The 12,957-nt window shown below is 31.9% G+C and overlaps 1 protein-coding gene across 5 annotated transcripts in view; it reads right to left on the bottom strand.

Annotated features, from left to right (window-relative positions):
* Positions 1 to 429: 429 nt before the first annotated feature.
* The window catches only part of LOC143082893 (ETS-related transcription factor Elf-3-like), a 56,627-nt gene continuing 44,099 nt past the window's right edge, over positions 430 to 12,957 (bottom strand). For 3 of the 5 annotated variants that reach the window (XM_076258880.1, XM_076258878.1, XM_076258877.1), the window contains exons 2-9: positions 9,952 to 10,031; positions 9,136 to 9,661; positions 5,314 to 5,556; positions 4,509 to 4,655; positions 3,581 to 3,691; positions 3,179 to 3,403; positions 2,697 to 2,889; positions 430 to 1,108 (exon numbers count right to left, since the gene is read on the bottom strand). In XM_076258880.1, the coding sequence (XP_076114995.1) occupies positions 1,000 to 1,108; positions 2,697 to 2,889; positions 3,179 to 3,403; positions 3,581 to 3,691; positions 4,509 to 4,655; positions 5,314 to 5,556; positions 9,136 to 9,661; positions 9,952 to 10,031 (1,634 nt within the window). In that variant the 3' untranslated portion in view covers positions 430 to 999. Of the gene's footprint in view, positions 1,109 to 2,696; positions 2,890 to 3,178; positions 3,404 to 3,580; positions 3,692 to 4,508; positions 4,656 to 5,313; positions 5,557 to 9,135; positions 9,662 to 9,862; positions 10,032 to 12,957 lie in introns of those variants that run through there. The other 2 variants (XM_076258881.1, XM_076258882.1) reach the window with 2 other exon arrangements.

The following is a 12,957-nucleotide window of genomic DNA, read 5'->3' as shown; positions in this document are numbered from 1 at the left end:
TATGCACTTTGCCTATATGCCATTTTCCGTTTCTATGTTTACATGTAAAAAGTTACATGCTTTCATGTGATTCAGATTATATTTCAATGCTGTTCTCAAATTTTTGACGTGTTTACCTCCATGTATGATGTTTGTTTGTTTTTCTGTTAAACAAGTGAGAGTTTTAGCAAGGCTAAGCTATAAAATCAGGTTTAATCCACCGTTGTCTACATAAAGAAATGCCTGTACCAAGTTAAGAGTATGAGTTGTTTTCCATCCGTTTGATGCGTTTGCGCTTTTGATTTGGTCAATTTACAAATGACATTCCGTTTTAAATTTGCCTTGGAGATCGGTAATTTTATTATTTTACTTTTATACTAAACAATCGGATTAAAGAACTATGTAAAAAATATGGTCGTGTAGTGATTATTTGTATGAAAAAAAGACAACTATGAATTTATTTTTATTAAATAAGTTATCATTATTTACATCAATAAAATTTGAAAATATATATTGTCATTCCCGAACATTTTGCAATAAACAAAGCAGATGCTCTTTGACGAATACATGTTTTGCAGATCACAGATTATATAAAGCACTTTTAATCAATTCATTTTTTTTCACATCTGTAGATTTTTTTTTAAATTTAGAATTATAAAGTGTTAAGGCACAGTTTATCAACATGTAGTACACATTCGGATGAACATTTTATGTATCCTTCGATGACATTGTATTTAAATGTACTGGCATATATACAGCGAATAAATCTGATTTGTAGTCATCTTGGCGAACTTGCAGTCAATCAACTCGTTGTTAACCAAAATATGTTCTATCAGAAATAATACAGCAGCTCTGTATCAAAGACAAAACTTACAAAGAAACAACTGTACTTCTCTGAACGAGATAGGCATTTGATGCCTTTCTTGTACGGTCCATTCAAACGAGACGCGTTTTTCAATATGCTTCTGTATTAGCCTGCTGGACAACAAATGGTTTAGAAAAAGCAGTGTTGGTACTTGTCTAAATAGAATTCCTTTTTTCTCTTACTCGGTCCATTGCAACACGTGAAAATTTGTAGACTAGTCGTCTGCCTTCAACTCTCTCCAATATTCCTCTTTTATAGTAGTGTCTGTAAAGGAAAATTATATAATAAACATATGCTTATGTGATTTATTGTATTGTTAAGGCATCTTCAACAATTTATGTTACCGTTTGGGATGAATAATAACATATGAAAACTACTACTGATTAAGCGATTGTTCTTAATCTTCTAAAATCAATATATACCGTACATGTTTAAAAAGAATAAGGAAGTCTTAAAGGTTATTAGCCTTTGCATATTATTGATTCTGACTTTAGAAATACAGATGTAAAATTAAAATAAACTGATGCTATATCTGTTGAACACCGATTTATGATTTACTTAAACCATTATGCAGAAGATCTATTGTATATGATCGAAGTTCAGCAAGTCTACACAACCAGGAAGTAAAAAACATCCAATGAATGCTGTGCGTTGGTTGTTTCCGATTATAATTATGCAATCAAAATCAATTCAAATCTTATTTATAAAATTTAAGGTTAAATAGATATACATTTTAATTCAATTTTGCTGGCTACATCTTTTTTGTATATTATTAGATTTCCATGCAGCTTGTATAGCTGAGAGGTTAATGCTCCGAAAATGTCCTTTTCTGAAGAGTGTTTGATTACTTGCAATGGCGTATAGTCTGCGAGATGTGTCAAAAAGAGGGCTATGAAGGACTGGATTTGAGTCGAGGATTGTGGCGGCCACATCGTTTATATATTGCATTATTGAAAAGAGGCACTTTTCCAAACAAAATATCATATAACATTAGTCCTATCGTGCAATAAGATGCACTTTAGTGAGAAAATGTACTTTTATATTTATACAATAACCCTATTTAACGCCGTTCAAAATGTTAAATACAATTTTATAGCATCACAGTATGGGTTAAGGCAAAATCAAATACTATATTCAATTTCTCCAAAAAAATACCCAATAAGCCTACAGAACGTTAAGGGAAGTGTTGGCGTCTACATTGTTTTCATTAGGCAATATTTGTAATGTTTTGGAAATCTCCGAAATAATCAATAGTTCAGGTATTATAAATAACTAGATCTCTGCTGAATAACAAAACATTTGTAATTTAACTTTTCAATTGTTTACTAGTTAGGGTCATTCTTGTTAGGTTTGTGCTTAACATACATTTGACTAAAAGTGCTTCTGCAATTTTGTACAAGTTTAATCATTATTTTAGAAAAAGGAAGAATATCATGTCCGATTGCTGGGATAATATGAACTTAATGCAGCTAAGACTAAGTTCAAGATTTTAATATTGGTATAGCATGTTCAAAACTATTACATGTGTTGTCTTAATGTAAAAAGATTAGGACTTCCAGTTAAAGCTTTTCCTGCTCCTGTTTTTTTTTAACCAAGCACGAACAGGTTATTAATTTGATGTCATAAAATTGAGCTCGTCTTATTTCCCTTATTCTTTTACATAAATTATAAATAAAAGTAGAAGATACAAAACAGACTAAAAAGTGTACTCAATTTTACCGTTATAATTATGAGACCACATCAAAATAACCCACCAAAGTCAATATTTTATTCTAAATGACATTCTTGGTTCGATTTTGCTTGATGGATGCTTAAAAATCTCTTGACAACACTATTTTTATTTTATCCTTACCTCATGGCTCGGCTTAATTTTTCATATGTCATGTTGTCGTTGTTTTTAAGACTGCCCCATAACTGTGCAACAGCTTCTGATTGGACGAAGCGGAACACACCTTCTCGCTGATTTTCCCATCGCACATACTGGGGGTTGTACATTGGATTCATTAATACCTCATATATAAATTCCCACAAATGCTGATTTTTCACTGAAATAAAAATACATGTGTTAATATATTTTTTAAAATAAATGTAAAAAAGAATATGATTACATGTGTTCAATACAAAATCTGTTTCATAAAAGAAACATACTGCATTAACACACACAATTGTATTGCATTAACACACACAATTTTATTCATATTTGGTATGAAATTCAGAAGGAAAAAAATCATTACAGCAAATTGTTCATGTTAAAGCTTAAATTCTGCTAGTATGATTTTTAAAGATAAATATCTAAAAACCTAAATTAATGCGCGTCAAACTTTGGACAGTTACCTTTCTTTTCTCGTGAGGCTTCTTCGTCAGTTGGTAGACTTTTAATACGTGGTCTACCTGGTCTTCGTCTTTGTATAGGAGGAGGAGGTTGGGCTTGAACATTCTCGTGCATAGAACATCTGTTTGGAGGCTGTGACATGGATGAAGGAAATCTACGGATGAACTGACTACTTGGCGGTGAACATGGGTTCATTCGATGATGTGGTGGTGGGAAAAGGGTGAACTCTAAAGAAGGAAAAAGGAAAACAAATATTAATAATTAGACAGAAACAGCAAAAAATGCACACGTAAGAAAACAACTACTTCAGTTCTTTGTTAAATTAAAAATTGAATTCTAATTAATTATATCTATTATAAAAGAAGGCAGTAGTATGTAGTTTAGAAAAATGTGTGTAAATTTACCATGCATAGGTTGTAAAGGCTGGTTTCCACATCCATATCGAAAGCCTGGGTGAAAATCATAAGGCCCATGACTCCTCTCTACCTTTATTTCCTCTCTGTAGCGTGGAATTTCTGTAAAGGAAAATAGAATATTAAATAAATGTGCCGCTTTTATTATATTGTGAATTTGTCTCATTTTCATTTCGCTCTTTTATCATTTTGGTTTCGGTTTTAAATAAATTACAACTAATGGTTGATTTGTGCTCTTTTTGGTACCCATAAGAAACCCGTAAAAGGGTGTAGTGTTCTCCTACAATATAACAAACGACCAACCGTTTTATTAATCCTCAAAAGACACCAAGGTACTGGTTTGTTTGCACTGTTTTATTAGTTTTTTTTTCTTTTTAAAATGTGCTTACATTGTATTAGAATAAAAGAAATTTGTCTCTTATATCAAAAGGTACAATATAAATCTCTGATTGGTCAAGTTTCTGGAGATTTTCAGTCATGCTTTTCAGTATAGTATTTACCCCTTTTCCATCATGAAAGAGTGTAAAAATAAAAATCAGTATCAGATGAGCACGGTATAAAAGACTACATAAGCATAAGTTACAGTAAAACAACGATAAACAATATCGTAGTAAAGGATGATCGCAATTACTGAAAGCAACCACAAAGCAAAAATGGAAATCATGATGTCGTACAATCTAATATCAGCGGTTGTACAAAGGAGTTAATACAAAGACCGTGTTCAATCCCCAGAAAATAGCCAGTTCCTAAATTTCAATACAGAACAACAAATACATTTAGCTTTGCTTCAGCCATAAATTATTAAACTGATGTGAATCCGCCTTGCAAAAATGAGTACACTTAAATTGTGTTTTGCAATACTAAAATATTTTTTGTTCAGACTTAACCTTATTATAAGTAAAATAAAATAGTATGTTACCTGGTACATTATTATTGTTGTAGGGGTATAAACCTGGATCGGAATTCATGTGATACAATGTCTTCTGAGATCTTTTAGCATTATCAAAAACGTCAACTTCATCTAAATCCATATATTCTGTTACATCTGGTGGTTTGGTAAACGACACTGTAATAAACAAAAGAAACTGTCAATATGCACACAGTCTATTATTATTATTATTATTATTCGCTGGAATTTTGACTCGTTATAACTAAAATTGGCTTCTTAAAAGAGGGACAGAAGATACCAGATGGAGAGTCAAACTCCTTGATTGAAAATAAACTGACAACGCCATGGCTAAAAATGAAAAGACAAACAGACAAATAATAGTACAGAAGACACAACAAAAAAAAAACCTAAAAACTAAGCAACACGAACCCTACCAAAAACTAAGGGTGCTCGCAGGTGCTCCAGAAGGGTAGCAGATCCTGTTCCATAATTTAGGATTTGAATGCTAATTAGGCTTTTAGTTTTCTTGGAAATATTTAAGTATAACACTTCACTATTGGTAGATGATAAGGAAAAATAAAAATGGTAGAACAGGACTAATACTATTGCAAGAATGGGACACAAGGGTGATCGCAGGTGCTCCGGAAGGGTAAGCAGATCCTGCTCCATAATTTAGAATTTGAATGCTAATTAGGCTTATATTTTTCTTGGAAATATTTAAGTAAAACACTTCACTATTGGTAGATGATAAGGAAAAATAAAAATGGTAGAAAAGGACTAATACTATTGCAATAGGACACAAGTAGATAATAACTTTTTAATAAATCATACTTACAACCATCTCGTAGATCTTTGAATAATGAATACAACATTCGCCCATACACAGATTCTATTCGTTCAAAATCTTCAATGCTCAGTTTGCATAAGTCTGATCCCGATATTGACTGAAAATTCTCAGAATGTAATTTACTAAACTCTAAGTTGCACTTCTCTGCAGTATAAAATAGCCAATCAAGAACGTCCTTTGAATTCCAGTTTTCTGGGTGTTTATTGCGCCATCGGCAAACGTCTGGAGATCCTGAAATTAAAAACATCCAATTATAGTATACTTGTAATTCGTATTAAATGTAACTATATACGAAATACTATATGATGCATTCAAAGGGTTCTTGTTCAACTAAAATCGAACCAGACATAAAATGCTAATTGCGCAACTTCTGCAATTGTCTGGCATTTTATGCACACAGCTCTTTAAGTCTTATAGCTATTTGATTTCAGAAACATACACTTTTAACTGATGTGCATAAAGAAGTTCAGATAATTGACATTGTCAAAGGTACATCACCGGTGGCCAATCAATTGCAATTTTTACTTTGTTTTTTTACCGTTTAAATTTACGCTTTGATTTTTGAATTGGTTGCTTTATAAATCTTATTTTCTGACATTATTTGGAGCGCACAAGACCGATGTCATGAACTAACAACGTTCGCCTTGTGTTTACATGGGAAGCCATGTGATTCATACGCCATGTTCAATTTTATCAGAAAACATAGAACATCAAAACAAGATTGTCTTTGTACTTGAAAAATCAGGTAATTTAGTACAAATTTGTCTTTTTACTGTTCTTTTGACAAAACAAAGGCAATTAAGAGAAATATCTGAATTAGAATTTATCAAAGCTTTGCATGTTTACACAATTAAATGGACCCTTTCGAATATTTAACATATATTAGGATATATGTGATTTTTTTAAATATGCGAAATCAGTGCAATATATTCTGTATATATATGACTAATTTCCAGAGCGTAAAGAATATCTTAAAAAAAGATAAATTAATCATCCTATTAAAAGCCATTTTATTGTTTTTTGATCAAGTTGCTGTTTTAATTATATATAACTAGTGTAGAAAGTAAAATCACAAAAATATTGAACCCTGAGGTAAATTCAAAACGGAAAGTCCCTAATCAAATGGCAAAATCAAAAGCCCAAACGAATGGCAAACAATTGTTATATTCCTGACTTGGTACAGACATTTTCTTACGTAGAAAATGGTGGATTGAATCTGGCTTTATAGCTATCTTAACCTCTCACTTGTGTAGATTTACGCATAAGATATACCACGCAGTGTAACTGTCATTGCTAGATAATCTACAAGCATGAAGACTATATTAATCAGAATATAACCATCCAATTTGAAATAGGTTCATTGTTTATAAGAAACACCCATCGTTGAACTAAGCCAGATTCAATATTTAAATGTTAAATCTAAGATCTACAATTTCAATGCATATAAGCAGCCGTTAACTTTTAATGGTCAAGAAAGGTGGTCAAAGAGCTATTTAAAAAACCAAATCTCGTTTCAATTGATAGTAACCATGTGAAAACTCGTTTGTGAACCCTATATTTCCTATACTTTTAGTGCAAAAACGTAAATGGCAACAGGAAATCAAGTCACTTCCGGATTATCAATCATTGAACACTGGTTACCAGAGTAAACAAAACCGTGTTGCTTCATTAAGGAATTTACTCTAGTTATGAACATTCAATGTCTATTAGGTTAAATGATATTTAAGTTAGGTATTAAATAAATAAATGTTGAGGATGTCTTATATATAGAGATAATTATACGAGGAAAAATATAAATGGATCATAAAAACTAACCAAACCATCGAAGATCGATTTTGTCTAAATACTCCAGCCTTTGTAAATTTGCAATAAAAAGGGGTTAAAGATATAATTAATACTGAAATATCCATAAAACAATTGATGGAATGTGATTTAACCTGCCTTAATTTTATTATGGAAATTTTCAAATACTACTAAACTGTGTCTAGTTAGGTTTTTGTGTCTTTTCTTACACAAGGACTTTTATCTTTGGACAGAATGACACAAAAGGTAAAACACTGTTTGCAGCTCTATAAACTACATGGACATTTTCAGTTTTTTTTTAATACAATGTATTTCATTTTGTGCAATCATTTAAATTAATTATTTCAAGGACTTACATATTTTGTCTCGATCCTAGTTTATGAACTGTTTTCTAAGTACCCTATTTCTAAATGTCTCTGAAGCTCCGTAGCTAGACATTTATCATGATAGCTCTATAAACCTACTGATACATTGCAAATAATAATCACCGTTAGAGATATATATTAAGCATTGTTTTCAGGGTGATAAGTGACTCAAATAGTAGTAACAGACAAGATGACAAGAAATATTTGATAAATATTCTCATTGTATCATCGAAATTGGGATTAAATACCAAAATCAGTTGTCAAGTGGGGGTATTACATATCGGTTCATGATGTCTACAACTTAAGCTTCATTTAACCGACTTAGAAAAGCGTGTCAACACTTGCTTTGGATGAACAAAGATTTGTTCTTGGTAGCAAATGTTGCCAGGTGTTGACATACAGATTAAGGTTAAAAAATAATTTATATACCTGAATAATATATTTGATAATATTTGATCTTCCACTACATTAAATACCTAACTTAAATATCATTTAACCTAATAGACATTTAATGCAAAATTACAGGTTACATTAAGTTTATGTATCAGTATCATTACTTATGGGTTTTATACAAGGTACGCTCAGCGGCTGATCTAGTTATGGAGTTGCGTTACATAATCCAATATAACGCGTAATCTCTTTGGTGTAACGCTATTTAGAAATTATTAAAATAGAGCAAACATCTGCTTCAAAGTTGAATACAGTTCCTTTGCATATTATTTATTTATAGAGTTGGAAAACCATTTTGTGACGTCACTGTTTAATTTGCATTTACAATCTGTATAAATACCATTGTTCGAACATCCTTATCACTCATTGACAACGAAACAGCAGTGATGACTTACTAGAATGTCCAATAATCCCTGTAGCACACAAATATGGAATGGCAAGTTTTTTTTTTAATTTACTAAGACATGTAGTACTTAGGGTCTATATATGGGGTTTTCTAAATTGGTCTTAAAATTTAAGGGATATAGATAAATGAGCCGTAAAATCAAGAAAAAAAGAATAATGGAGTGCTGAAATATAAAGAATAGAGAATAATGGGTAAAGAAATAAAGAACAAAAAGGTACCAAAATTAAAAAAAAAAAACCACAACAGAATAGTAGACTGCCCAATCCATACCCGCGTTAATGTTGTTTTTGGTCCATTAGTACTATCATGTTAACGCCACCCAGACACCCATAGACGATTCAAGTATAATGATAATCACTTTAACACTAACGTCCGAAATGACTTCAACCTGAGGTCCAAAGTCTTAAAAAAAAAAAATTCGTTTTGCTTTTAAAGGTTTCTTCTTCCTCTTACAGTGCTTACATGTACCTTACTTACATGCTTCTTAATTGTTGATTATACGTGTCTTCTGATTAAAGATAGGACTTACATAAATACATGAAAACATCGGTTCTTCTGTCATATCTGTACTGTTTCTACGCAATATATGGAAATGGTATGTAACAATGTGTTAAAGGGTATACAACATGCATAGCTTTAGGAGTTACGTTTGGTGTACAAAATATGTGTATTTGTAGCGATATGTGATGTATGTTGGTACAATTTATAATTTAGTAAACGAAATTCATGCAAACACCGAACAAGCATTTTATAAGCTTAGAACAAAAATTAGCAAAATCTGCTTACCAGGTGGAGAAACATTGTATATTCTGTTTGTATTGGTGCATGTCCTTTCGGTATTGTTGCACAATTGTTGTTCTGGATTGTTACATATTCTATCATTAGTACTGCACAATCTTTCCACATTATTGCACACACGGTCTGAACTATTGCACAGTAAGTCACTGTTATTGCCCATTCTGTTTGTAGTGTTGCACACATTGAATGGCTTCATTGAATGTTGATTAAAGTCTGATTCGTTTGTGCAGCAGTTGTTATACTGAATATCTCCGATTGTCTCAAGTTGATTTTCATCGCTGGACATACTACAGGTTCTACTCATTGAACCTTTGTTAGTGTTTGCACAATAATTTGTATCTTGATAGTATCCGAGATCAGATGGCAATGGTCGCTTTTCTGCGCGTGCAGCGTCTGTATAAGAATCACATAAAATATCTGCAAATTCAAAATTCATTCTCTCGTGTGTAGGAAATTCGCTAAAGTAAGGTGGATGTTGCGATAAATGTTCAATGTCGTCAAGCATGCTGCAAAACTGTAAAATAAAACAACAAAGTTGAAGCATACATGTCATTAAAACAAAACATTATGCAAAAGAAGCAATTAAATACGTTAAGTAAAGTTGCATAATAAAAAGTTTTTTAAACTACAAAAAGCAAGAAATAAATTAAGCATACAAGTCCAATGCAATAAACTTGCACGAATGCATGATGCTTATGAAGACACAACACAATACCTTTTCGCACTTACTGTTCCTTTGAATGAACATCATGCTGCTTTGAGAGATACATTATATTGAGCTGGTTCCATGCATAAGGTACTTACTTGTCCACCGGTACCGGCCGTTGGCATGTTTTGGTTATATTTCTCCACGTGATTCGTCCTTAGATATGTTGGCGGTTTTCCTATAAAATGAAAAAAATATACTTTAAGTTTATGGCACGTGCATGTGTTTTGTTTCAATCCAATAAAACGCACTTATATGTATATCAGCATTTTCATTGGCTGATAATGACCTGACGTATCGGAAGGCTTTAATTCATTGACTTGTATAAATATGTGAAGCGGAGCGTATTAGTTGAAGTGTTAACCAATTAGATACGGCAGAGTAAATTATGAATAGGTAAATCTATATATAGTCATCATATGTTGTACTAGCTGTCAAATTAAGATGTCTTTTTTGTTTTCTTTACACATTTACACATCATAAGTAACGTTTGACAGTATATATTAACTATAAATTACTAGGACTACACGCTATCTTTTAATAGTACGAACAATTCCATTGGCTGTACAAGGTCCAATACTTTCTCTCGGAGACATACTAGATATATTAAATCGTGCACTATCTTAACTGCATTAAACAGTATATTAGCAAGTGTGAAAATTATTGTGTAGTACATCTCTGGTTTTACATGCACAACCGACTTAAAGTAGTTAATAATCAATGGTGTTAGTGGGAAATTGTTTTGATTTTTTTGCATACGATTACCTTCTTAATCACGAAACCTCTTTCACTGCGTATATTGATATTTGAATTTATGACCTTAACAATTGATGCTATCTAAGTTAATACTCCTACTACATTTAATAGATTAAAGCATTTTACTTTTTAACTCATTCAATAATAATGCAATATTGGACAATAAATAAGGAAGATAAAATGTGATCCATAAAAATAAGAAGTAAACATTCCATAGGATTAATTTTATAAATAACTATTATAGTTCTTGAGCCAGATCACAATGTATATATATATATATATATATATATATATATATATATAAATGTATGAGTGCATATGAACATATATTGTACTACTAGTTTCTTTTTCAGTATGTATTTGAAGGATGGAAAGTTATTTTATTATTACAGTAAACTTTTATTCAGTGTCGGACCCACGGGGCGTATAGGGAGTACGGTCCACATTTGATTGCTTAAACAATATTGTGTTTTTCAAGACATAAATAAGCTTTTAATATATAATCGTCCCAAACAAGCTATATATATTTTAAATTATTGGGAATAACGCCCCCCTCTTTTCATAAATCCTGGATCCATCCGGACCAATTATATTTTCAAGCGTTCCTAATAAAAGGTTATTCCAGAATCATTTAATTGTAAGCAAACATTTTAAACTATGTTTTGTCCAAGTAAGTTAGCAAAACCAAAGCTGTACTTGAGCTTTTTAAGATATAAAGTGTTTTCTAAAGTGTAATTTCCAAGAAAGCGGTTTTAGTTTGTCAATCATATTTCAAAATAACAATTCTCGTAGCGATGATCAATAATTTTAAAGAGTCCAATATAAATCACTTTAGTGCCAATGTTTACATTTTACGTATAGTTTGTCTACTGGTTGATATATGAAATATATAGAGATGTGGTATAATAACAAATGTGACAATAATCCATGAGTACGCTACCTACAGACATCTGAGATGGGTTGTTGTACTGGTATATGGTTTACAACACACTTTTCTGAAATTATCTGTTGAAAAATTACGAAGTTATTCAGAAAACAGTCAGGCTGGCACGGGAGAGCAGCAATTCAGAAACTGAACAAAGCAGCAGAGAAAGCGTCTTGCTGGATATGGATGAAGAGAGACAGTAGTAGCTGGAAACCCACCACCAATGTGCAGTGATTGACCACCACTGTGGACCCCCTACCCTGAGTGTGTAATGAGTTAGGGGTCGAAACACATGATAACGAATAGCCTCGACTGAGAACATTGATGTTGCTTGTGTTAATTCCACCAGTACTGTATGTAAATAAGGTTCAAGCTTCATTAGGCAAAGTTGACTGTTGGCTATTCTTAAGACCCCTCTTATTATTATAGCTCTTCACGTGTTTAGGTCTTATACATCCTTGGCTTTCAGATATTTGGATTTGGATTAAGAAAATAGTTCTGGACGCCCGAAATTTAATAGTGATATTTTCATTTACGTGAGTACACGAGGACAAAAATATGAGATTAAATGTTTTTACCTACATCTCAAAAACATAACAGCCTTTAGCAGTATTTTACAACACTTGCCATGTACCCAATCAACTTCCTTTTTTCATGAGTGGATACTAGACGATTTTTAGAGTTCATTTTAAATATGTTTTGAATTAAGTCAAGTCGAATGTCAAACGAAACAAAAGGCAACTATAAAAGAGTCTCTTATCGTGTTATTTGGACTTTGGACTTTGGACTTGTTATTAACACACTTGACAATTTACATTGTTATAAGAGGCAGAGAAATGATACAAATAATATTCTACATGAAAGAGATATATACTTCAAATTTTCTTCAGATTTATCAAATTGAATTAAGAAAATTACATCGTGCTAAATGCAATATTTTTAACACTTTTGCCTGTTATTCCATACCACAAATTGAAACAGTGACGCTTCATCAGTGTAAATAAGGACCAAAGATATTTTTTGTTAGAAGCCACACAAATTCAGAAAGGGGTGCTTATGAAAAATAGTGTAAGTAAGTTTGACTTTCTTATCAATAATTTAGATTTACACATGTTTAGTCATACGTTTTGTATTACAGTGGTTATAGGTTTGACTACTGTACAACTTGGGTTCCCATATTAAACGAATCAAAGGTGGGTATAGCAGAAAAAACACATGTCTAGTTTCTTTTCGCTCGAACCATCTATTAATTTAGTTTTTGAAATAATATACATCTTATTTACCTCTCTGACCTTGAAATTTAAGATGCTACCGGTAAACCCCAGTCTGGTTCACACCCGGAGCTTACCTCTTTATAAACACATCACTTATACGACATTCTTTGTCAGATAGTTTGAACTATTAATGGTCGAATAGCTACTGA

Source organism: Mytilus galloprovincialis, chromosome 7, assembly GCF_965363235.1.
Source record: "Mytilus galloprovincialis chromosome 7, xbMytGall1.hap1.1, whole genome shotgun sequence".
Classification (NCBI taxonomy): Eukaryota; Metazoa; Mollusca; class Bivalvia; order Mytilida; family Mytilidae; genus Mytilus; species Mytilus galloprovincialis.
This window is presented reverse-complemented; position numbering and strand designations above follow the sequence as displayed.